At 57.3% G+C, this 26,480-nt stretch overlaps 1 protein-coding gene across 16 annotated transcripts in view; it reads right to left on the reverse strand.

Annotated features, from left to right (window-relative positions):
- MAPK8IP3 (mitogen-activated protein kinase 8 interacting protein 3) overlaps positions 1-26,480 on the reverse strand; it is a 48,513-nt gene that overhangs the window by 20,054 nt on the left and 1,979 nt on the right. For 5 of the 16 annotated variants that reach the window (XM_058709994.1, XM_058709992.1, XM_058709991.1 and 2 more), the window contains exons 2-7: positions 12,423-12,543; positions 11,071-11,141; positions 10,752-10,843; positions 6,915-6,938; positions 4,262-4,406; positions 462-708 (exon numbers count right to left, since the gene is read on the reverse strand). In XM_058709994.1, coding sequence (XP_058565977.1) covers positions 462-708; positions 4,262-4,406; positions 6,915-6,938; positions 10,752-10,843; positions 11,071-11,141; positions 12,423-12,543 — 700 coding nt within the window. Of the gene's footprint in view, positions 1-461; positions 709-2,813; positions 2,937-4,261; positions 4,407-6,914; positions 6,939-10,751; positions 10,844-11,070; positions 11,142-12,422; positions 12,544-26,480 lie in introns of those variants that run through there. The other 11 variants (XM_058709990.1, XM_058709993.1, XM_058710002.1 and 8 more) reach the window with 8 other exon arrangements.

Here is a 26,480-nt window from a genome sequence, read left to right on the forward strand (position 1 = left end):
ACCTCCAACGACCAGACCCAAAGCCCTGTCTCTCCTCCTGTCCCTCCTCTAGTGAGTGCGTCTGCTGGGTGATGGCAGTGTACCGTCAGAAGCCGGGTTGCCCCTTGAGTCCACACGCTGAAGCCACAGCCCCCAGAACCCCTGCATGTGACTGCATCTGCAGATGGGGACTCTGAAGAGGTGAAGGCCACATGGGCAGGCCCTGGTCTCATCTGACCGTGTCCTAAGAGGAAGGGACGACCCCACGAGGACACTGGGAGGCGACGGCTGCCTGCACGCCCGGCAGAGGCCTCGCGGGGAGCCAGCCCGCCACCCTGATCGCTCACTTCTGGCTCCGTGGCCGGGGAGCCCACGAACGTCTGCGCTGTCTGTGCTGGCACCCGAGCTAAAAGCGGTAGCCGGAAGGGACAGCAGGATAGCGGGGGGGGGGGGGGGGGGGGGGAGGCGGGCGGCCGAGGCACCTATGCTGACGTTCCGCATCTCCTGTGTGACCTGGACCTCCATGTTGCGGCTGTTGCGCTTCTCCCGAGCCCGCTTGCTGCTCTTTGTGCTGGCGCCGTAGTCCCCCAGCGGCTGCAGGCTCTCGTTGAGCGGCGTCACCGCCGCCGAGGGCACGGAGGACGTGGGCGTGTTGGACTTGGTGCCCGTGGTGCTGGGCGTGGCAGCCGCGGAAGACTGGCCCGACTCGGACATCTCGTCCTGTGGACACTAGGGCCGAACACAGGGAAGGGAGAAGCTCGTCATGTGGGCCACCACGCCCCCAGGCTCTGGGTACGGCCGGGCACGCTGTGCAGGGCCAGCAGGGGCCTTGGCCACCTCCACGGGGCCCCTGTGCTGGGCTCCCTCGGCCACGGTCAAACGGCGCTCTGTGCCGGGACCGGGAGGGACAGGAGGACCCCTGCTCTCCTGTCGGGCCAGCTCCTCGGGCCCGGTCCCTTGGTTCACCCAGCCACTCCTCCCACTTTGCAGAGGCTGCTGCCACCTTATTTAAATGCTGCACATCGGGGCTTTTAGCCTGCACGCTCCCGGGAACAGCCCGCCGATGCCGCGTGTGATGGACATGAAGCTACGTGAACATGACAAGCAACCCTTTGCAGCCAGCGGAGGGAGGGGGGGCGCGGATCGGAAACAAGGTGCGCGCCTCAGGGCGGGGCGGAGGGCGGAGGAGGGCTCTCGGGGGCCTGGGAGGAGGCTGAGCATGCCTTCGGATCAAGCTACGGGTGCTGCGGCCGGCTGGCCCCGTCTCCCGTCTCCCGCCTCCCGCCCCCCACTCCATCTCCCACTCCCAGTGCTGGCCACAGCCAGGGGCTGGGAGAGGCACAGACCTCCCGAACGGACGCAGAGACTAGAGGGAGTGTGGAATTCTCGGCCCCCACGGCTCAAGCACCTACACGTCTACACAAATGCCAACAAACTGTGACTCTCCTTCCACGGAACGGGTCACCCTCAAAACATTCCTGGAGCGGACAGAGACCGACCATTAAAATGCGCCCTCAGCCGCTGACCGTGAGAGCCTCCTGCCGCGAACACGCTCTACTTGAGGAAGTATGACGCAGGAAACCAGCCCGCTCCTCTCCCGGTCTTTCCTCCTGAAGCTCCTGACAAGATCCATAACCTGGCCCCACGCGGCTACGCACACCGACAACCGTGACTCACCCCCAACCCGGTCCTCGGTGGGCGCGCCAGAACCTGCCGGCAGCAACCTCAGGCCCTATCACCACCCTCTTGCGGGGCCCAGCTCCCGGTGCACACCCTAGTCGCCAGCGGCAGTGGCTCACACGGTGTCTCCAGAAGGGGTGCTTCTGGGGGCGCTGAGGGGAAGGAGCTGACGGCAGGGGTGCGTGGCCTTCTCCACAAAGCTGGACACACGCTGGGACCCACCCACACCCGCCTGCAACTAGGAAGGCCTGACCAGGCTCCCGTGGCTGCCTGGAGGTGACCAGGAGGCAGAGCTGGTTGGGGACCTCTGAGACCCGCCTTTTCCTGACCCGCGTGGTCAGTGTCAGGCCAGGGCCTGGGGTGGTGACCTCCGGCTTCATCTAACAGGCTGCGGGGACGCGTCTGCCTGGAATCCAAATCGACACCCTCCTCGACCCGGCGGCCAGGTCCGCGGGGATGTGTGCCGATGTGTGGGAGCACCCGTGGCTCTCACAACTGGGGACGGGTAGGTGCTCCTGGGGTCCAGTGGGTGTAGGCGGGGGTCCACTCACTATCCTGCAGGCCACAGGACGGCCCCCACAGCCGAGAACAACGGGCCCAGATTATTAATGTGCTGAGGCCACAGGCCCCGCGTGACAGGTCCTGTCTCCCTGGGGGCACCCCGTCCATGCATTTTCTACTTGGGTTCTATCGCCTAAGGCCGATTTGAGAAGGAAAAATCCTCTTTGTGACACGAGGCACACCGACAGCCTCTGTGATGGAGCTGCCTCAGTGGTCTGTCCGCCCCACACGACACAGGATCCCAGGCCTCCCGCGGGCAGGGGCCCTCTGCTGCACGGAGCCCCGGGCCAGCATTCGAGAGACGGCCGCAGGGGACCCGAGGCACGGGGAAGTCCGAGAGGGCCGAGGGAGGCCGGCATTCGAGTCCACACCTCTCTGGACCACATGTTTTCTGGGCCGCCTCCTCGACGGCCACGTCCGGTGGCCTGTCTGTGCCCCACCAGCTGGTGTCTGCGGGTCTGCAGCGGGCCTCCTTGCCCCCAAAGTCACCGAGGGGAACCGTGCGGCGCAGCCAGGCCTCCCCCAGCCCCTGGCTCTCCCTGAGCCTACAGGCCGCCGCCTACCCGCAGGACGCTCCCCTGGCCACCACTTACCTAACGGCAAACCTCTCAACCTCCTAAACCATCAACGTGTGGCAGTGACCTCCAAATGCAAAGAACCCAAACTCTTAGCGGTCATTCCTCACCATGAGTAGCCACAACTGTTTGGTTAAAACACTGAAAATACAGCACATAAAAACAAAAAACAGAACAAAAAAACAACAAAAAAAATTAAGAAATTAGAAAGACCTTAAAACCTAGAACACAAAATAAAAAGAACTTAAATGTAATTAAAAAAAGGCAAATAAAACACATATACGAACTGAAACAGAAAACACGGTGATGAAGAGTAAAGCTACTTTGGACGTCGCAGCGGCAGGAAGAGACGCAGGAAGAAAGCTGGTGGGGGTGCGGGCAAGAGGCGGGGCTCAGCGGCCCCGCAACCCCCGCGGCCACCTCCCCCCGCCACCCCGCATGAGCCGTCACCTCCAGTGGCATAGCCAGGCTCTGCCGGGGGGGGGGGCGCACCTGGCCCCCCAGGCCCCTGCCCTTCTGCCCCACCCCCCACACGGGCAGGTCCATTAACAGGTGGGCCGGCACCCAGGTCAAAGGTCGCAGAGACATGCTCAGTGTCTGCAGCAAAAGCGAAAGCGAGTGGGGTCACTTGGTGACAGAACGGGCAGCTTGCAGCCACCTCCAGCAGTCAAGCTGGACACCCAGGGACGAATGGACAGTCAGCCACAAGCTGCGGCAGGGAGAAGCTCCACAAGTTCAGGCCCCACAACCGCCAGCCCGCCCCAGTCCAGAGGCCCAGGGGCTTGGCCTTCCACAGGCACCTCCAACAGCCTCTGCGGGAAGGGCACCAGGCCTGGGTCGCCTCCTCCAGCCCTGGGGGTGGCATCCTTACCTGGCGATGGGGCCACAGCCTGTCTGGTGAAGGCAGGCTGAGCTCACAGACTGAAACCGGCAGCACGTGACCAGGGGCCCTGAATGAGTCCCTGCCCCTGGCTTTCTCGGGGACCCCGCTGAGGCATGCACTCCCCAGATAACTGCACACACCCAGGACAGCCATCTCCCCAGACTCGGAGACCCAGAAGTCAGGAGCACAGTAAGGACAGTCTAGAGAAGAAGACTTCTCTCTAGAGACCTCTCACCCTGGACTTCCCCGCAACTGGCGTGCAAACCTCAGATGCTAGGAGGAAGGCACGTTCTGGGCCGGCGTCCAGTCTGGCCACGGGGCTCATACTTTGGGGCGAGTTGAGGAACAGACGTGCTTGTGCCCCCAAACAAAGGCTCAGCTCAGCCCTGGCCTGAGGCCCACACCCCCAGAGCAGTCCTTCTCTCCAGCTCGGACGCCCCTCCGCGAGAGGCCCTGCGAACCCAGGGGCAGCTGCAAAGGGTTGGCCGCAAAGACAGCTTCCTGAATGAGCATGGGACGATGGGGGGACGGGACGGGGGAGAGGAGGCAGGGGGACCCTCACTCCACGGCACGGCTACAAAACCTGGTAGCTGGAGCTCAACTGCAGCTGGCCGAGGTCACTCAGGTGCCAGTGGTCCCCCGCAGGCACGAGCTTGCCCCCCATCTGTGCACGTACCATGCCGTCGGCCAGGGGGAAGACGTTCAGAGAGGTGGGGCGCTCCTTCCTGCTGAAACGTGAGGGAGAAAGGAAGGAAGCGCACGTTAGAGGTGGCTCACCACTCGAGAACGGGACTCGCTCTGGACACGCAGGGGCCTGCTCTGAGGGAGCGGGGTCCTGGGTGGGGGCACAGGGGCCGCCTGCCCCCTGAGCTCCTCTGGAACCAAACGCAGTCCCATGTTCAGGGGAACCTGGGGTGTCCTGCGGGCCTGTGTGATACTTCCTTGTTTCACCGTGACTCACGTTTGGTGATTTCGGTCTTACACCCACTGTGTGCACTAAGAAGTCCCACGGGGGAGCCAGCAGCAGGCCCCCTGGCAACGTGGCCGCACAGAGCGCTCCCAGGGGGAGACTTTACGATGGCGGCCTTTCCTATAGGTGGCGCAGCGTGCCTGCTTGTTGCTGTCGGCCCTGCGTCTGTGTCCTGCGGCCAGACAGAAGGGATCGACCTCTTCGCTCTGTACTTTGCTCCCTGTCCCCCACCCTGCTCCACTGTTCCTTCACGAGATCTCACTGCAAAACGTCAGAACCGACGTGTGCAGAGTGAAGAGGGGCTCCGTCCTCCTGTTGGGTGTCGGTGTCCTTGACAGCCCAAAGGGGCCCCTTTCTCCCACTCCACGCAGTTCTTCCTGGTCATCATGGAGCAAAGACCCCAGAGGGGAGTTCTTTTAAAGGTGTGCCAGGAGACAGGGATGAAGCCAGGATGAAGCCCAAAGCTGCCTGCCAAGTTCAGTCCCCAGGGGACGTTCCATCGGGGGCTTCTGATTGGATCCTGGGTGGCACATAGCCCAGGCCGGCCCATGCATGCCCTGCCCCGGGGCGGACACACCACACCCGGGAGAAGGTGGTCCACTCGATAGCCCGTGCTGCCTAGAACTGTTCGGGCCAAGAATTAAAGCCCCCGCACCACAGCATCTCATGCTTGGAGCTTGACCCCCAGAGAGTGTGGTGGAAGGAGTGGCGGGGGGCTTCTGCAGAGTTCCCCAATGGCCAGGTCCAGAGGCTGGACTGTTCTGGAGAGAGAAGACAGGCAGCTTCCTGCGGTGCTTGGAGGGTGCACGTGACAGAGAGGAGACGTGAGGCCGTCACCCCTGATGTGAACTTGCTGCAGCCGGGCAGGGGCTTCGTGAGGCCTGGCCCTGGGAAGGGGGAGGGCTCTCTGGCCGCGGCCAGGATGAAGGAGAAAAACACGGGGTCTGAGTTGGAGTCCTGCTTCGTCCCCTTTGAGGCCGGCTCGTGTGTCCTATTCAGCAAGACGCTGCCTCCCCTGAACCCGCTGAGACCTGGCTGTGCCATCCCAGAGTCAGTCTGTGGCAGGGACAGAACCAGAGGAGTGGTGTGCTCCCAGGGGCTGCACCCTTCAGGGCCTCTCAGGAAGCTGGTTTCCCGTGGACGACCTTAGGGGCCTCACACAGCCCTCGTCACCCGTGACAGAGGACGTGTTCTCAGGCGTGTCTCAGCTGCTCACGTGAGAGCTAGAGACTCAGATCTTAAGAAAGACATCAGGTTAGCAAGCTCTGAGCCTGCAGGTCCGTCAAAACCTCAGTAAGCCTGAGGCTCAGCCAATGCTCAGGCTGCCTCCTGCCAGCAGCCCGTCATGCCCCCCTGCCACGCCCAGGTGTCTGGGAAGGCAGTGGCTGCCACACGGTCAGCACATCCCCAGAGGAGGGGCCTGGTCTCAGGCCACAGCGGCCAGGCTCCGAGGAATGCCCATCGCCTGCTCTTCCCCCTCGAGCCCCCGGGGCCAACGCGGGGATCCCTCTCCTCAGGCCTGGCTCCACCTCCGGAGAGATGCAGAGTGGGTCCCTGGGCCCCAGGTGGAGGGCAGCGTGTAAGCATCCCGCCTCGGAGGACACGTGTCCCCCACTTCCATGGCTCTGTGCACAGACGTGCCTCGTGAGCAGTCAGGCTGCTCTCTTGCAATGGAGTCCTCCCCGGGGACCCAACATCATCTCCTCTCTCTGCTCCTCACATAGCCAGGGGCAGCCGGGTCCACAGTCCCCTGGGCACTTGCTGGGCACTGCCCACCTGCGGCCCAGACCTGTCCAAAGCTCGACCACTTCAGAAGCCGCAGCCCTAGGGAGTCACACCGCCTGCAGAGGTCAAGCTGCCCGCAAGGGTCACGGTCACACAGCGGGCTCTGGGCCCAGTACTGGGAGCGACTGTGAGTCCAGGACCGTGTGACACCAGAGCACAGGTCTCCAGCCCTGCCCGGCCGGGTCCAGCGCGGCAGACCCAAGGTCTGATCTGACAACAAGGTGGATGCTTGCTGGGCAGGGCCCCTGCACCACCACCTAGTCTGGGGCTGGCTCGGGAACCCGGGCCCAGACCACTGCTGCCTCTCCATGGCCTCCGAGCGCCACATCCAGACTCCATGATCGGTAACACCGCTGCAAAGAGCAGGGCGAGGACCAGCCCTGCACCTGTAATTAAGAACCACTGGCCGGACTGACTCTCCCAAACCCCAGGGCACCCCGAGCGCTCCGCGCAACAGCGCGGACGCTGCCCCAGGCTTTACCTTTTCCTCCACGACTGGCGAGGACTGCAGGGCAGCGACAGACAAGGGCCAGCACACAGCGGCAACAGCACAGAGGGCGAGACGAGAAGACAGTATTAGAGGGCAGAGGTCACGAGCTCAGGTCACACGTGCTCACATGGAGGGTGAGTGTGCGGTGCGGGCCAACGGCCAGGCACCCCACTCTGGACTTCCCTCCACAGGAACAGACACGTGGAAACACGCAGACATCTGCACGCGACAGACACACAACACAGACACATGACCCTCTCCGCTTCACCGAGAGGCCCCCAAGTGGGGCCTGTGCAGGCGAACAGGTTGCACACATACTCTGCACAGGGCGGAGGGCGAGTGCCGTCCGGCACATGTGGGCACGTGGGGACGGAGCACGCATCACACGTATGCTAACCCGCGTCTCTAAAGACACACGGACCAAGAAGACCAAGCCAGGAGTGAAGAAAACGCCGGTGTAGGTTTTGCGGCGATCGGTGGCTCCCGGCACCGGTGGCCTCCAGGAGGGGCCAGAGAGTCTGAACTCGGAAGCTGGGGCAGACGTACATCTGTCCCCAAAGAGCTGCGCCAGGAGGGGGACACCCTGGAGAAGCAGGTCAGGATGGTGGCGGGGAGGGGCCTCCCCGGGCCCCCAGGTGCTGTAGCGCGGCAAGAGAAGGCTCATGCTTCCTGTTTCCCCCTGCAGTCCCTCTGGGAACGTGGGGTAGAGGCTGTTCACCCGGAAACAGTCCTGGGCAGTCAGACACGCACAGTGCACCCTCAGAGAGTGTGGGCTGCGGGCACGCGATGCAGGAGAGGTGGCCGGTTTCGCGGGCTGCTGAGGAAGTTCAACGCCGAGGGGCCGGCTAGCAGGGCGATGGCGGCCGTGCAGACCCACAGCAACCCCCTCCACCCCCCACCCAGACAAGTGCCGCTCCGGCCATCACCAGGCAGGAGCACCTTTCTCTTCGTGGCCAGAGAGAGCCGGCAGAGGCCGACCATATCCAAAGAGGTGTCGGCTGACAGCTCAGGTGCGGTCCTCCTGCGAGTAGGACTCTCTCACACGGGTGGGGCTCTGGCTCAGGAAGCTCTGTTAACGGACTACTGACGGCCTAGAGACCATGGTGACTACATACCCCTCGACCGTGGAGTTCCCTTCTAGTAGGATCAAATCAGGGAGAAGAGGCTCGGCGGATATCCGCACCAGAGCCCCTCCCTCTCCTGGACAGCCACCAGGTCCGTGTTACAAAAGAAGGGGCTCCTGTGGGCTCTTGCCAGAGTCCCCCCTCCCCGCCACCGAGGGCAGTATGGTCTACACCAACAGGAGGTGGACTGTCGGCTGAACGGAAGACACCCGTTCCTTGCTGAACAGGTTGTGGGGCTGCTTATGACCGTCCTGGGGCCCGGAGGGAGGAGAGCGCACAGAGCTTCCACGAACGGCCGTGGGGCCTCGGAGGGGACCCCTAGACGGGACCCTGTGAGCTGGCCCCTCTCGAGTTTGAGTCTTGACCAGCAGAAGGGTGGCACCCGCAACGGGCTGGAGCCCAGCTCCGACACCAGGGAGACTGGAGGGCCTGGTGCCGTGCTCCGCCAGACTGGCTCAGGGTCGAGGGAGCCACAAGACACGCGGGAGAGCAGGTTCCCAGACCAGGTCCTGCGTCCGGCGCACACGGAGACATCCACGGAAAGCAACCCCATCCTGCAACCGTGGGGCCTCTTCCACATCCAGGAAGAAACTGAGGCCTGACCCGGCCCCCGGTGATGGCCAGGATGTTCGGTGCCCGGCTTTGTAACTTGCGCAGCTTCTGCTTTTTGCTGAGCCTGCGTCATCCCGAGGTTCTGCGCATCCCTGGGGCCCAGCGTGCTGACCCCTCGTAGAACCCTGCACGCTCATGGCCTCCGGGTCCTGAATTCAGAAGTCACACCTTCCCGGTTTCTGGGAAAACTGGGCCCTTCTCCCTGGGCTCTCTCCTTTGTGACCTTTGAGGTGCTCTTGTCCTAAAGGAGGCTGGCAGGGAAACAGCCTGAAGGTTCTGGAATGCTGCAGCTCTCAGGAACTGGCCACGAGCCCAGTGCTCATCAGAGATGCCCAAACCGCCCAGCTGCTTCAGCCCCAGCCCAGACTGCCCTGACCAACTCCCCACAGAAAACAACACAAAGACCCCTGCCCCAGGTTAGCATTCAAGTGCAGCTGCTCAGAAATCTTCCCGGCACCTCTGAGTGCAGGAGTGAGGACCTCACGGCGCACTCAAGAGAAAATCTCAGCCGTGAACCAGTAGCTTGCGAGATCGCTATATCCCACCTTCAGACATCTGTGACCCAGAAAAGATACCTACAGAGTTCTGTCACTCAAACCGTTCGGTCCGTATGCCCTCACTACCTGGTGCTGACTCAGCTAACGAACAGCACAGCGTGTGACACCTCCCTAGGGAGTGAGAATTCACTGCAGGGAAGCGTCCTCAAGGGCCGGCGCCCCCGCTCCCCGCGAGAAGCAGGGGGGCTGTGAAAAACAGGCTGACCGTCCCTGCACCTCCTTTCCTAGGTCCTGCTAGGCCTTCTTCACATGCGTGCTCAGTGTTTCTGTTTTTAAGTCAGACGCCTCTAGCACAGGATACAACAGCTCTGCCCGCTGGTAAAGACCGTGGTCGGCAACGGTCACAGCGGCAGGGCCTGAGCCCTCCCGTCTGTGGCGTGACCCATCGAAGAGGCGGGCACGGAGAAAGCTTTCGCAGCCATCAAGGGCTTCATGCGACGTGACCATGACTTGAGGTCTTGGCCTGCAGGAATGATGGGCCACCGCTGGAAATGGACCCATCACTAAGCTCGATCCGGGGGACCTGGGATTCCAACCTCCGGCCCCTCCTCCGACCTACTAGAGACTTGGGACTTCTGTCCCGGCCCACCCGGCCCAGGTCCATAACCTGGGTCTCCCCAGGCCAACTCCCTCAAGTTGCCGACACCCTCGAGAAGTTCGCTGACAGTCCGCTCCTTTGGGCCTTATCCTGACTGAAGGGCACAGAGGGGGGAGAAAGCAGCTGGCCTCGGCAGGCCTCTCTCCACCCCTCAAATAAAACCAGCGGAGCTCCTGGACTCAGACCAGCAAGGGCCTCTGGATCTGCTGGTGCCACCCTGGCCCGCAGTAAGAATGTGGCTCCATGCGGCGGTCAGCAGGCTGTCTAGGCCTCTTCCCCACCCACGCATCAGTGCTCGTGATTCGAGGTAGTTAAGGCCCACAGTCACGGAGACCTGGATTAGCGAATGAGACACACACGCCTCACAGAGATCAGAACCTTCGTTCCTGACTCCTCCTGGGAGATTCCACTTGCTATGTTTTACAAAGGAGAAAATGGGGTGTGGAAGAGGCTGCTCCAGGACAGGGGCCAGGGCTGGGCTTCCAACGTCCCTGAGCGGCCCTGGTCCGGGCGTCCCGCACAACACTGCACTGCCCCGCCCGCTTCCACGCTCTGGGCGTCTCTGCACCTGTCTGTGCGTGACCCCAGAAGCCCCACGAGTGTCGATGGGAGGCCACGGGCAAGTTTTAGTGAGTAGGCGGGTCCAGAAACAAGGCCCTGAGATGATCAGGAACGGCCACCCCATTACCCCAGGGCCTTTGTAACCGCACACGGCCAGCAGGAGGGCCACCCCGTTCCCCCGGACCGGCTCGGGCGCCCGGGGCACAGGCGGGGCACGTTCCTGCTCCAGCCACGCACCCCCGCCAGGAACCCGCACCCCGGCCAGGAACCCAAGTCAGGGAGAAGCAGCTCTCCAGAGCGCCCCCTGCCCTCCCGGCCCAGGCACCTCGGGGATGAGGGGACCAGAGAGGCTGCCACCTCCAGCTTCCCGCCTTACCTCCTCCCAGGCAGGCTGCCCTCGGTTTGGCTGTTTCCCCCAACCTGCTGCATCTTGGACCTCTCGATATGTTCTACGTAGGTCTGGATCATCTGTGGAGGAGGAGACTGCCATGTGAGTCATTCCCACTGACCCCGGCCCCTCTCCCCTCTAACTGTGGTACTTTCCAGGCCCGCTGTGCTCTGACAGCGGTAAAAACGACGCGCGCGAAAGGGAGTCTGGCCAGCACGTGGCGATCCGCTTTCCGGCTGGGGCAGGAGAAGCTGGAAGTAAAGGCCAGAAGCCTCGCACGGCTGCCGGGCGGCGGGCGGGCACCCACCTCGGTGTGTCGCTGGTGCAGGGCATTGTACTCCTTCTTCATCTCGGACTCTCTCTCCTCCAAGCGGGAAACTAGAAAACACAGCCGCCCCGTGTCAACGGCACAACCCACATCTCCACGCCCCCTCACTTCCCCTCCGGGCTCGGCACATGGGCAGAGGGTCCCAGGACAAACTGACACCTGGTGCAGAGGGCCACCCTCAGGAGAGAACGCCGGGGCCGCCAGAAGGCAGGTCCTGGCTGGTCTGGGCGGCACCTGGTGTGCTCAGTCCTGCCACGAGGAGAACCAGGGTGCCTGAAGCGCGGCCACAGGAGACTGGCTGCGTCTGAGCTGGCCGGCGGTCCCCGAGACGGAGTCAGGTACAGACAGGACTCCAGCAAGTGGCTTGTACAAGGGGGCAGAATTCATACGTGAGTAGCCTCCGTGCCGAGGCAAAGAGCAGAAAACATTTGAAATGTGGGACGGGACACACAAGCGTCCCTTACACGTACCAAAGGCTGCAAAGACCACGCCGTGACCTGCCACCTCTGGGCATGGGGGTTCCCCCTAAGTTGACAATCCCTGTCCCTCAGCAAGGGCCTACTCTGGCCACAAAATGCAGGGAAGTCACCCGAGTGCCCCACAGGCCTGCTGGAGAGCTCACGAGGCAGCCAGGCACCCTGCACCTGTGCCCCACCACCCGAGCAAGCGTGCGGCCAGGACACCTTCCGCCTGTGGCCCTTTGTTCAAACTTCAGCTGTGTCCTTTCTTCGTCATGAAAACTTCTACTCATGGGTCACCATAACGTCGACTTTTAAACAAAGACTTGTGAAAACCGAAACAACGCTTCTTATAACAACCCTCATCCAAAAGCACTCCATTGCCCCTGCATGCAGGGGACACAGTGATCCTGCAGGCCCCCGGCCAGCCCGGCACCCCCAGGCAGGGCCACACTGGCAGACTCCCTCAGCAGGCCTGGCCTCCCGACCACCCAACAGTGGCGTCCCCTCGGTGCCATGCAGACAGGGGCCCGCACCGCACGGGAGTTGTAACCCAAGGGTTCACACGGGATGGCGGGATGGCGCGCTGGCCCAGTCTGGCTTGGACTGCAGCCTGAAGCCAAAATGCTTTGTCATCAAAGGAGCCTCGTTTACTTATTTCCACAAGGAATCAGAGGCTGATTACGGGAAATGCGTGGCAGCGTAAAGAGGTAAGACAAAGGGTAGGGCGAGTGACAGTGCGGGTAGAATACGGCTGTCCCAGGCTCCCTCGCTCTCCTTTCATCAAAGGCTCTCAACATCCTTCCCAGCTGGGGTCAGCCTGGGAACAACAGACACATTCAAATGCCGGTCCCCCTCTGGCGGGCCACTTACTCTGATCCGCGTAGTTCTTGGCCTTCAGTTCCAGCTGGCGGGTCTGAAACTCATAATGTTCCACCTGGATTTGCAGCTCCTTCTTCTCCTGTTCCAGGGCATCTTCAAACTCGATGAATTTCTACACGCGGGAGGAGAAACAGAGCAGGCGTTGTGAATGCGGGATGCCAGGCGACAGCAGCCTCTCACAGAGGGGTCAAAGGCTTCCGGGACCGACATTCACAGGCTCCTGAGGCCACACGGCCTGTCACCCTCAGGCAGCAAACCCCGACACACGGGGGCCGCTGAGGAGGGGCCAGAGTTTCCCAAGAAACCTTTGGTGTGCGTGGGGGGCTCCGTCGGTTAAGCATCAGACTCTTTTTTTTTTTTTTTTTTTTTTTTTTTCAACGTTTATTTTATTTTTTGGGACAGAGAGAGACAGAGCATGAACGGGGGAGGGACAGAGAGAGGGAGACACAGAATCGGAAACAGGCTCCAGGCTCCGAGCCATCAGCCCAGAGCCCGACGCAGGGCTCGAACTCACAGACCGTGAGATCGTGACCTGGCTGAAGTCGGACGCTTAACCGACTGCGCCACCCAGGCGCCCCTGAGCATCAGACTCTTGATCTCCACTCAGGTCATGGTCTCATGGTTGATGAGTCTGAGCCCTGTGTCCGGCTCTGCACTGATGACAGAGGCTGCTTGGGGTTCTCTCTCTCGTCTCTGTCCCTACCCCGCTTGTGCTCTTTCTCCTTCTCTCAAAATAATAAATACCCTTATTAAAAAAAGGGGAGGGGGGCTCACACCTGGTTTAATGTTCTGCTGTTGCCATCCTGCAATTCCTACTAGTATTTGAACAAGGGACCCCACAGTTCCATTTCCACACTGGGCCCCACAAGTCGGGTACCTGGTCCTTTTGCAACAGAGTGACGTTACTCCTCTCGATACCACAACACACCTAAACGAGGTCAAGTCTACTTGGCTCTTCATCTGTATTCCAAATGCCACTCAGTTCAGGAAGCCATCACTACTGGAATAACCAGCAATGGAGATCGGTCTTTGGAATCTTTCCCTTACATGCTAAGTAGCCAAGCAAAATTATCATCAAATCAAGTGAAAAGAAAACACTTTGAAAAAAAAAAAAAAAAAAGGACAATTCTTGGGACTCCCGGGTGGCTCAGTCGGTTAAGCGTCTGACTCTTGATTTCAGTTCAGGGCAGGATCTCAGGGTTCACAGGATTGAGCCCCGCATCAGGCTCTGCGCTGACAGTGTGGAGCCTGCTTGGGATTCTGTCTCCCTCTCTCTCTCCCCCTCCCCTGCTCACACTGTCTCTCAAACAAACATCAAAAGCAAATGATTGCTACCAACAATTACATGACACGCAAATTCGTGAAGCATTCCCTATTTTTGTGTTGTATGGAAACCAATTTGACAATAAATTTCATATTAAAAAAACAAAACATAACAAGCCTAGTAAAAATAAATAAATTACAATTCATTTGAAAAACAAAAAGCGATTTCGTTTGTAGGAAGCAGGAGCATCAGCTACGTTAACACATGAAGAGTTTCTCAGAAGATGGGAATACAGGGACGCTTGGGTGGCTTCGCCGGTTAGGCGCCCAGCTCCAGCTCAGGTCACGATCTCATGGTTCCTGGGTTCGAGCCCCGCGTCGGACTGTGTGTTGGCAGCTCAGAGCCCGGAGCCTACTTCAGATTCTGTGTCTCCCTCTCTTTCTGCCCCTCCCCAGCTCACATGGTCTCTCTCTCTCAAAAATATACAAACGTTAAAAAAAAATTTTTTTTTTTAAGGAGATGGGAATATAAAACTGATGGCTGGTTTTGGGTTTCGGGCACCTGGAAGAGTGCCGGAATAACTGCACCCAGGACCCAGCGGCTCAAGTCCTTTGTGCCCCAAGCCGACTTGTCTGTGCCCAGCGGGAGAGGGCGGGAACCCCGGGGGAGGGGCAGACAAGTGCCCCAGGAGCAGGAAAATGCACGCTGATGGTGCGGCTGCGCACAAAATACAAGTCAGTTGTTCTGTGTGCTTGGGACTGAACCAGTGTGTGAAGAATAAACTGTTGTTAACAGACTGATAAGGATATTTTTTTAAACTGGGTAATTTTAATTCCCATTACTTAAAAAAAAATTATGTTGGGGCACCTGGGCGGCTCAGCCGGTTAAGCATCCGACTTCGACTCGGGTCACGATCTCATGGTTTGTGGGTTCGAGCCCCGCGTCGGGCTCTGTGCTGACAGCGCAGAGCCTGGAGCCTGCTTCGTATTCTGTGTCTCCTCCTCTCTCTGCCTCTCCTATGCTCATGCTCATGCTCTGTCTCTCAATAATAAATAAACATTAAAAAATTTTTTTTTTTAATTATGAAAAGAATGAAACGTAGGGGCGCCTGGGTGGCTCAGTCGGTTGAGTGGGCAACTCCTGATTTCGGCTCAGGTTATGAGCCCAGGGTCGTGGGATCGAGCCCCACGCTGGGCTCCATGCTGAGTGTGGAGCCTGCTTGGGATCTTTCTTTCCCTCCGTCCCTCCCTGCTCATGCTCTGTATCCCTCTCTCAATTTAAAAAAAAAAAAAAAAAAAAAAGAGAGAAGAATGAAACGTAAACAACATGTGCTTTTGTAGGAAAATCAGGTGAGAGCGTGAAGTAAAAAGAAGGCTGTTTTCAGGAAACCACAATTCTACTCTCTGGAGTCGGTTTAAGATTAGGAGGTGTTCAGGGGCGCCTGGGTGGCGCAGTCGGTTAAGCGTCCGACTTCAGCCAGGTCACGATCTCGCGGTCCGTGAGTTCGAGCCCCGCATCAGGCTCTGGGCTGATGGCTCGGAGCCTGGAGCCTGTTTCCGATTCTGTGTCTCCCTCTCTCTCTGCCCCTCCCCCGTTCATGCTCTGTCTCTCTCTGTCCCAAAAATAAATAAAAAACGTTGAAAAAAAAATTTAAAAAAAAAAAAAAAAAAAAAAAAAAAAGATTAGGAGGTGTTCTTCCAGATGTGCGTGGGTGTGGGTGCACAGGGCAGACGCGCAATCTCTTGTACGCAGGGTCGCGTGGCCTCATTTACTCGGTGGCTTCGGGCGGAGCTTCTTTCTACATCCAGAAACACTCTACCGCCTCCGCCGTGAGAAATGGTGAGTGCAGAGCAGACTCCGTCCTGTTGATTACCCGCTGTCGGGGCTTCCGGGCTGCTGGCACACGCCCGTTATTGGGGTCACCGCCTGCGCAAAGGCACGATGGCTACCTGCTCTCAAAGGCTGTGGCCCTGGGGTCGCACTCGGCTGACGACCCTTCGGCAGGGTCGCCCAGCTCCGGCTCCCCCGGGGCTAGGGCAGCAGCCCTTCCCATTGCCCCCCGCTGCCTCGGCACAGAGCTTCACCAGAACGCTGCCAGCCGCACACGTGGGAAAGCGACCGGCCACGATCGTCCGGCTTCCAGTTCCCTGCTGACTCTGCTAGTGAACACTTCCCACAAACCCACCGGGTACATACTGCACCTCTTCCGCGAGCAGCTCGCTACGTCCTGGCCCAGCGTCCTACGACCGTGTCCCCGCTGCTCTCCGTGATCTGCAAGGACTTCTACTGTGCCTGCTCGAGTCTGTCTCACAGGCTACAGATGCGCCCCAGGGTGCGGCTGGGTGTGCACACTGAGCCAGTTGATGTAATGGTCTCTCCTGTCCCGTTGCTTTGAAATGCCACCTTTATCACAGGCAAAACCCTAGTAGAGATTTCGGTCTGTCTGTGAGCCAGTACCAGGGGGCTTTCTGAAGGTGGACTGTTACGTTACCCTTCAATACCTGTTCCACACTCATCCTCTCAAGTCCCCTTTCAACGTTTTCTTGGTTATTCCCACTTGCTCATCCTTCTAGAGTGGAGCTTCTTTCTATATCCAGAAACACTCTACCACGTCCGCCGTGATGGAGCACCGTCTGGAGTCACGTCTGTGTTTATTTTTGAAGAAGCAGTTTCCCTGTCTGTAAGCACCAGCTCTCTGCACCTCGGGAAGGGGTCCCGGTTTTTGGTGACCAAGTCCTCAGGGCTGGGATGAAGAGAAAAGTCATCGCGAGCCCGTCAAGGGCTGTTTGACAGAAGACGGAAAATTCTCCCTTCCTTTACACCGACCCCACCCGGGGCCAGCGGCACCACTGTGGTTTCACACAAAGAAGGGGCCACTTCGTGACAACCGCCCCGTCTCTATTTCGTCACGTGTTACTTGCACTTGACATGTGGAAACCAGCTAAGGGATTTCCAAACTAAAGACCATGTCAGAAAGCTGTCCTTCCCAGGTTCTTACGAAGCTCAAGACAGACTTTCTTAAGTGTATCCTGATAGGTGATGATTAAAATTTTTTAACGTCTATTTTTGAGAGACAGACAGAGAGCAAGCAGGGGAGGGGCAGAGAGAGAGGGAGACAACAGAATCCAAAGCAGGCTCTAGGCTCTAAGGTGTCAGCACAGAGTCTGATGTGTGGCTCGAACCCACGAACCATGAGATCATGACCTGAGCCGAAGTCGGACACTTAACTGACTGATCCGCCCAGGAGCCCCCACCCCCGATAGGTGATCATTAAAATCAACCTAAGTGCCAGTGCCAGAAAGCTTTGCCATGGAACACAACCACCGACGTGTCTGCAGATTCCCGATGAAGCCAGCCCCAAACCAGACCACAGCAGAAGTCTTCTGACCTTGGCATGTTACAGCTTTCAGCGTCGGGAAGGATGGAGACACTGACCAGGAGCAAGCACCAAGCGAAGCTATGAACACGGGCATCCTTAAGGAAAAAGGCAAAGGGCACGCAGGGGCAGGGACACAGAGCCCACGGTGGGTAAGCAGGGCATCTGTGGTTCTCGGGCTGCGTGGAGCCCTGTGCGCAAGGAATGGCCCTACGGGGCGGGAACCGCTCCATCCTTAGGGATGGGTCTCTTCCACCCTCTCGCACCCCTGCTCAAAGGCGTGTGGGCGCTCACGTGGAGCAGCTCCTCGGGTGAGCCCAAGTGACCACCAGCAGATGTGAGGACCCCGGCCTCGGGCCCACGCTCTCCACGCTGGCTTCTGGACCACGGCGTGTGCGGCGGGGAGCCCCTGTTCTTGGGCTCCCTGACGTCGGCACCCTACCAGACAGAACCGACTGGGGGCCCCGCAAGGCCTCCGGGTCTGTGACAGCATTACAGACATGACGTGGCATGGACAGCTTGCAAGAAATCCTCCTCTCTTCCCCTCTTGAAGGAATTATTTCAGTGTCATTAAAGTAACTCTGGTTAACAACAGCACAAGCCCGCCATTCACCTGAAATAGAACACGCAACGGAATCTTCATCAAATATTAGAGGGAACAAATAACGTGGAGGAACAGTGCCTGGCCGAGACGCCACACTGAATCTTTGCGCTTCAGCAGGACACGCTCAGAGCTAGACTCGGGAAGAAGCGCACGTCATCTGGACAAGTGAGGGAGAAGGCAGGGGCGCCCTGGCTGGCAGCGAGCTCAGGAGAGAAGCAAGGAGGCTGCCAACCCCAGCTCCCCGGGCACAGGGGTGGGCCACGTGGGGGAGGGGTGGTAGCAGGACACTGTATCATCTGGGTGAGCAAAGTCACCCCAAATTCAATAGATGGCTTCGAAAAAGCAGAAAATATTTTTAATCAGATACCACTTAGTTTAGATTTAAGGGAATCAAGATTTTTCAGTGCTGGCAGAAAGGGTAGGGTGGAGAATAAGTAAAGTCTGTAAAGAAAATCTTCCAAAATTTTAAAAGTAGGATCTGACGAGGGGCGCCTGGGTGGCTCAGGCAGTTAAGAATCTGACGCTTGATCTCAGCTCAGGTCATGATCTAACGGTCTGTGAGTTCGAGCCCTACTTTGGGCTCTGGGCTGACAGGGTGGAGCCCGCTTGGGATGCTCTCTCTCCCTCTCTCTGTGCCCCTCCCCCACTCACAGGAGCTCATATGCAGGCTTTCTCTCTCAAAATAAATCAGCAAACATTAAAAAAAAAGAATCTGTGGGGCGCCTGGGTGGCTCAGTCAGTTGAACACCCGACTTCGGCTCGTGTCATGATCTCACAGTTGACGATTTCGAGCCCCGCGTCGGGCTCTGTGCTGACAGCTCAGAGCCTGGAGCCTGCTTCTCATTCTGTGTCTCCCTCTCTCTCTGCCTCTCCCCCGCTCATGCTCTGTCTCTGTCTCAAAAATAAAGGTAAATGTTAAAAAAAAAAAAAAACGAAAAAAAAAAAAGAATCTGTTACAAAATATGACTACAACTGACAAGAATAAAAATTTGGCCGTCAGCATTTGGGCTGTGTGGGTCTGCATGGTACCGAAGACACAAAAACAAAAATCTCCCACCTGAACCCACTCTACACATAGTAGCATCTCAGGCCCAAAGATGTCCGGAAGGCGTGACTGCAGCAGAGTGAAAACTCGGTGCACGTGCTGACTATACGTACCACGGGTTTGAGGGCATTTGAAGTTAACCATCTGTCTAACCAAGTCTCCTCAAAATATCACGAAGCACAGGATAACGCACAGTGTCTACGGTCACTCTTGTGACAAGTCTTTTGAGCGCCCCAAAGAGCAAGGACCGGCCAACACACAGTTGAGGAAAACGCGTCCTATTCTCAGCATCTAGACATCAAACACCGAATGCGCACTTCTAAATACCAAGAGACCACACAATTCTCTTTTTCGATTTGTTTTAAGGAGTCTGCCCCCTCTCTCCCGTGAACAGAGTGCTCTGTTTTAAAGTGGAACTAAGGGCGTCTGGGGGGCTCAGTCGGTTAAGCATCCAACTTCAGCTCAGGTCATGATCGCATGGTCTGTGAGTTTGAGCCCTGTGTTGGGCTTTGGGCTGACAGCTCAGAGTCTGGAGCCTGCTTTGGACTCTGGGTCTCCCTCTCTCACTCTCCCTCCCCTGCTTGTGCTGTCTCTCTCTCTCTCTCTCTCTCTCTCTCAAAGAAATAAACATTAAAAAAAAGTTAAACTCAACTTTGGTTTTCGAATTTGCTTTCAGGTGAATTTCAAGACACACACTGAAATAACCTGAGTGCGGCCTCTTTCTAACTCAGAGCCAGAGAATTTCCTCAGTGTTCCATGGAATGAGGTCATTTATCCCAGTGTATCCATAAAAGCAAAGGTAAGAAGTAAAATGACCTTTTGTGTCAAATATAAAATTAAAAACACAGCAGAAATCAGTATCCCTAATTCCCAGAACGCAAGAGACATTATCAGTATTGTATCAGTATTATATCAGTATTATAACGTAATCATTAATTCTGGCAACTTCCATAACACAAGGTTATTTTAATGGCAAAGTAAGTTAACATATTCAATCTAATCCTTCCCTCATATGTGTCCTTTAGGGCAGGGTCATACACAGGAAATAATTCAACTCTGGCTGGTTTGTTAGAAGAGAATCCAGGGGCGCCTGGGTGACTCAGTCAATTAAGCATCCGACTCCAGCTCTGGTCACGGTTCTCACAGTTCGTGGGTTGGAGCCCTGAGTCAGGCTCTGTGCTGACAGCTCAGAGCCTTGAGCTTGCTTTGGATTCTGTGTCTCCCTTGCTCTTTACCCCTCCCCTGCTCAAAGTCTCTCTCTCCCTCTCAAAAATAAATAAACATTAAAAGAAAAAAAATGAACCCAACAGAAATCAAAGACCTTGTTTTTTTGCATCAGTCATCATTTAATTCCTTCTGGGGTGGTGCAGGGATAGAGTAGATTTCCAAAAAAAGTCCTCTTTTTTGGACTTTTAGGCAGGCAGGGCAGTAAACAGTTGGGGTGCTGGGCACAGACTTCATGCACAGGGGGAGGCGCCCTTCTCCTGGAGGCTGACCCCCTGTACGGTGATGGCATTCATGAAATGTTTACCGGGCTCTCCCTGGGGCGATGAATCCCTAAGACCTCACACCACAGATGTTCTTTACAGCTTGCTTTCCAACGGTGTCACCACGTAGACCATGAAACGCAGTGCGGGCAGCGGGGCGGAGCAGCCGGGAAGTTACCCCCAGGTACCGGCTCGCCGAGCCCAGGGGGTGGCCCACAGGGTGAGAGAGGAAAGTGCACCTTTGTATTCTGGTAGGACGCACACCTGTGGGGGGCCAGGCCGTGCAGGAATCCAAGAATCAAGCTGGATTCACAGAAAAAGCAGAAGTTTCTCACATTCATGTCACAGGGACCACTGGTTTAGCATCCGCCTGAACCGAATCCCAACAAATGGCGATGGTTTAATTCACACTGACTTCTAAGGATTGGCAAGACAGGAAAAATATCTTTATTTTTATGTCTCAAAAAAGATTTTTATGGATGTGTTTACATACTAAGTAGTAACATGTACTTTATATGTTAAGTATATGCTATATAAAACACACACACACCAGATACATAAAATACCTGACGTGGGTGGTAACGTGGGACCGAAGGAAGGGAAGACAAAACTAAGAGCCTGACTGTCCCAGCCTGGGACAGATGGCCGAGTCTCTCTCAGGGGTGTGCCCGGCTCCTTGCACGAGCTTGCCCGCCCCGTTCGTCCCTGGCCCCTGCTCCTGCGAGGCTGAGAGCACGCGTGCCAGGGGCACTCTGTCTGGCCGTTCCGTGGGCACAGGGGGCTGCTGTCTAGAAATGAACACGACAGGTGTGACAGAGACCCTGAGCCACACGCGTGAGCAGGCACCCACAGGCTTCCACAGTGCTGAGGAGGGGCTGGGAAGGCCGGGGAAGGACCCATGAAGCAGCAGGGCATCTGGACAGCGGGCAGAGTTCCTGGGGACAGGAGCCCAGAGACGCTCATGAGACGTGTCGCTCTGAACCTGTCGCTATTGACAATCGGAATCTAAACTTGCCAGCCTTTGCCCCACAAGGCCTCCCGAACAAGGGGTAGTCCTCGGGGACAAGGACCTGTCCCCACCTAACCTGACATTCCCCAAATCTCCTGGCCGTAAGAGGTGATGACTACGCGGGCTCCAAGTATCTACTGTCAGCCACCCACTGCTCGTGGCCTCTCCTGGGTTCGGGGTGTCTCCCCAGGACCCCCGCAGGCAGGGGCTCCCGGGCTGGCCTGTCCCAAGCTACAGCAGCAGGGCCTTGGGCCGCGGACAAATGCACCTCCCCACTTCACTGGCACGGGCGGGACGGACAACGGGGCCAGCTCAGCAGTAAGGGGAGGGTACGGGCAACACCTGCAAGAACCCGGATGAGTCTCAAAGTCATTACACAGAAAGACGCCGGACCAAAAAAAGACCAAAATCTGCACGATTCTATTTATATAAAGTTCTAGAAAACGCAAACTAATCTACTGTGACGGAAAGCGGATCAGTGGTTCCCTGGGGGTGGGGGACGCAGGGAGAGGCCACTGAGGGGCAGAAGGAAACTTCAGGGATGGTGGCGACCATCGTCACCCTGACCGCGGGGACGGTTTCTGGGTGTGAACAGGTCAACACTCGCCACACTGCACAAACGCATACAGTGTAGCGCGTTCACCTTGGTGAAGCTGTTAGAAAGAAAAGCAGAGAAGGGAAGACGCGGCCGGGGTCCCAGATCTCCACCTGGGCCGTGACGCCAGCCATTTTGTAGGCGCTGGTGATTTCTCGACAGGTTCTTCCCAGCCTTTCGAGAATTCCCTCGTCTCCTGCTCTTTCCCGAACAGCTGGCATTCCTCTGTTGTTGCTTATGTCACAATATTTTGCTTCTGTCTGGTCTCCTGTGTCCAATCCTCCTGCTCTGGGTGCTCTCCTCTTTCGGACCACAATCACTGCCAGTGGCTCCCTTTCTGGCCCGAGGCTGTGTAAGGGGATGCCTCCTGGCTGCCCTGCCTGCTCTGCCTGCCCGGGGCGGGGCCGCTGATGCTGTGGCTGTTTACGGGAATTAAAGTGACATAAAGTAAGAACTCACTTCCCCTGCAGCCTGAGCCACCTGTGCAGTGTCAGTGATCCCATGTGGTCACTGGCTATTGAACCGGACAGCTGCCCCGTAGACTCAGTGGTGGAGGCCTTGCCCTCCGGGAACTAGAAGGACGGTTGGGTGTGGTGTGCACTGAGGCAGAGGAAGGCCGCTTCCCTCATCCTCATGCGCAAGGGCGGGGCCCACTCCCGGGTAGGGTGGGAGGTGTGGCGTGGGCCGACTGGGGCGGCAGGGCCCCTCCCTCTGGTCGGGCACTCATCCATCCAAGCACCCAGCATCTGGATGTGTCCACAAAGCCCCTGCGCCAGACGCTGGGGAGGCAGGGGTGCACGGGGACGGGAAGACCATGCAGAGGGGCAGCGTGGGGGGAGCAGAGCGTGGTGCAGGGAGCCGGCCAGAGTGAGGTGGGCCTGGCCGGTTCAAGCACGGGGATGGGGTGTCGTCTCTGTCCCTCTACCCAGAGTAGTCCCGTCCCCACTTTTCACCCCGCATCCCGTGCCCCCACTGCACGGGAACATAGAGCAGCATCTCCCCCCCTACCTTCCCCCTCCCAGACCTAATCCCCAGAGCCTGCAGTCGAGCCTGGCACTCAGGAGGCTCTGGTGAACGAGGACACGGGTGGGTGCAGGCCCGGATGGGACGTGCCTTTGGAAAAGTCCCCTCTGGTGGAGGAGGGGTTGGGACAGGGAGAGAGGCTGGCAGGCCAGCGTGAAGATGCCGACTGGAACCAGGACCGTGGCAAAGGAGACCAAAAAAGCACGGGAAACCTAAAGTCAGGCCACAAGAATGGCCAGGACTCAGTGAGTGTGGCGCTTGGGAGGTAACGTCCTGACCTTTCCCAGAACACAGGAAACCCGTGCCCAAAAAGGCACATTGGCCCTGCTGCTGATGGCGCCCCTGGCTGTCCGCTGCAGCTCCGTGTTGGTGCAGTGAACAGGCCATCCCGTCACCCTCACAATGAATGGGACCTGAGAGAGGGCCCTGTCCTGCACTCGTGTGCCTCTGCCCGACACCCATCTTGTACACAGCAAGGATTTCAGGGACCCCGGGAAGTGCGTGACGTCACCTCTGGGGGCTCTCTGCTGTCCTGAACCCGGTCACGCGGTCACATGAAAGCCAAACCGAGGAGCGTCCTGCAAAACCAGGGGCCTGTGACAGTCTCAAAAAGTAGAAAGCGAGGAACCAATCCAGGAGAGAGGACCAGCGGGACCCCGGAGTTGTTGGCAGAGTGAGGAGGAGGGATGGAGAGAGAGAAAAGCAGTGCAGGGGGCGCGCGGGGGGCTCAGTCATTAAGCCTCTGACTCGTGGCTCAGGTCATGATCTCACAGTCATAGTTGGTGAGACCCAGCCACGCGTTTGGGATTCTCTCCTTCCCTCCCCGCGCCCTGCTACCGCGTACATGTGCCCTCTCTCTCAAAAATAAATAAACATTAAAAAGTTTGCAAATAAAAAGAACAAGGTAGAAAAGTGCTCCTATTTGGGAATGTACGCAGAGTATTATTTGCGTACCCTCTATAAATGGTTCCAAAACAGCAAGTTTTAGAAAACTTAAAAATAAAAAACCCAGCGGGGTGCCTGGCTGGCTCAGCTGGTAGAGAATGTGACTCTTGATTTCAGGGGTTGTGAGTTTCAGCCCCGTGTGGGGGGGGGGGGAGGGGCAGAGCTCATTAAAAAAATTAAATTGATACCATTAAAAAAACCCCCAGGTATTAATTTTAATTTAGCATCCGACTTCGCCTCAGGTCATGATCCCCCAGTTCTGGGAGTTCGAGCCCCGTGTCGGGATTTTTGCTGACAGCTCAAAGCCTGGAATCTGCTGCAGATTCTGTGTCTCTCTCTCTTTGTCCCTCCCATGCTTGTGCTCTCTGTCCCTCTCAAAAACAAACTGAAAACATTATAAACAAACAAACAAACAAACAAACATACATTAAAAAAGAAGCCCTCGCTTGGGAAGAACTCACACTAACTTGTACCAGTCCTTGACCCCGCTGTCTAGCCGCCGCCACCGGGCCCGGAGGGTTCCTGACACGGCAGGACAGGCAGGTGGCAGGGCTGTGGGCCCAGAGGCCAGCAGACCGAGGTGGGCACCTTCCACACGTTTGCTCTGGCCGGGGAACGCCCCAACCTGTCTGTATGTTTAAGAGCGATTCGGTGGTTCTCTGGGAGACTCAGGACAGCTACAGCGGGCCAGCCTTTAGAAGTAACCGGGAGAGGCAGTACTGGCCACTAAATCTTAATGGCTTTATCTAAAAAAAAAACTTACGGGCTTTTAAAAACTACTTTTAACGTTACAACGTGGCAAAATCAGAAGATGACATGCCTTGTCCAAGCAGCAGCGAATTTACTATTTGTCATCTGGGAAACAAGAAGAAAAGCTTCTGATTCAGTGCATTAATTCACTTATGAGAAGAGGCAAAATGGTCGTCTCTACAGAGTGGATCCAGCTTAATCCTATCCAAATGTTCTCCTGACAACTAAATTACTTTTACAGAACCAGAAACAGTTTGGGGCAAAACTTTCTTCCTGTCGGATGCCTTCCTTTGGTAGCACCAAATGCCCAAGCATCGGCACACGTTGGTTGCCTTGAATGAGTTGGGGGCACAACGAGTAGTCTCTTTAGGGCGAAGATGATTTTGATGCAAGTAACGGCTATCAAACTCACATCTGGCTGAAAAACGACTGTTTTTCCTCCTATGAACTACGTGCCTGAGCCCTGCCTTGCCCCGGGGAGCCCTCTGCCTGTTCCTCCCTCAAGTCACACTGGGTGGGCAACTACTCGCTCTGTCTGTGGTGCTCTCACCCAACTGCCCACCGCCACCCTTCCTAACAGGAAGGAACTTGGTGGACTTAAAAAACAACTTCCTGTCAATCAGATAAAGATTCAGCATTTTTAAGGTCTCTGTAGAAATTTTAGAGCCAGCAATAGGTCCGCTTAGCTGCACAAGCTTGAGCAGGACTCCGAGATCTCAATTCCAAGGGCAAACCCCACACAATCAGAGACCGAGATGCCCAGCGCTTGCCGTCTGCAAATCCACCGAGGCGCTCTCCCCTGACTCAACTAAATCTGCCTCGCCGCAGTTCTCCAGGCAAATGACAGCCAACGAGGAGACTTGGCGCTTGGTAGGAAAAGAACTTCGCAGCTGGCAAGCCGCTTGCCCTACAGAGGTGGCCACTGCGGCCGGAAAGGGGCACACCAGGCGATGTGAGTGCAGCTCCCAAGCGCAGGGCTGGTGCTCAAGCCCATGTGGACTCCAGGGCTTGGCCCCGCTGCTTGCCCCCCACCGTCTCTAGCCGCCCTCGCTCCCACCAAATGAGCCATCCCAGAACCAGAACATGCTCGCAATCCCTGGCTGCAGTGATTACGGGCAGCAGTAGGGGGACATGGGTAGTTGCTCTGCTCAAGGCTTTTTAAACAAAACCTGCAGATTCTGTCTGCTTGGAAGGCTACAGTGGCTCAGGTTACCCAGCTGTGACTAAGCCTTCTTGAGCAGAGTGGCCAGGGACGCAGGAGCTACTCTGCGCCACGAACGTGCCTCAGCCTGTGACGTTCCAGCTCCTGTGTTAGGAGACACACATCTGTGATCTCAATTCCCTGCCTAGAAGAGAAGTGGTCTTTTCCACAAAACTGGAAATAAATGTCTGGCAGATTTAAGGAATGAGATAGAATGCCAAAATGGTTACAGTATTTGGCCTTTTTCTTTACTTGTAACATGGCCTGAGGTCTTTCCAAGGGCGTCCTATTAGCAGCTAATCACAGCCCTGGGCCGGCTAGCCGAGCATTTGTCTGCTTCATGGCTTTCTGCTCAGGAAGCTCTAGGCAGCTTCTCTTAAGAGCCGGGCGATGCCGGGTCTCGGCCTCAAAGGCAGTGTCCCTGCATATCACACGCACACCCCCCAGCTTGTAATCCAGGCGAGTGCAAGTGGGAGGCAGGAAGCACAGTCACTCATGGCTGCACTCGAACTGCACAGAGCAGAGCAGAGGCCTAATCCACACCTTGCTAATTTTTTAAGCTGGAAGGTTATCATTGTTAGCCTTAAGGTGGTCAATCTTGATCTTCCCCTTTCATCTCTTCTCACCCACCATGGGGACCAGACAGGCACAGGAAGAAAGAAAACACATCTATGGGAAACATCAGTTAGACATCACGTGGCTGCAGAGAGGAATCAGAGAAGGGGAGGCCGCAGCCACTCCCCACCACCG

Source organism: Neofelis nebulosa, chromosome 18 (assembly GCF_028018385.1).
Source record: "Neofelis nebulosa isolate mNeoNeb1 chromosome 18, mNeoNeb1.pri, whole genome shotgun sequence".
Lineage (NCBI taxonomy): Eukaryota > Metazoa > Chordata > Mammalia > Carnivora > Felidae > Neofelis > Neofelis nebulosa.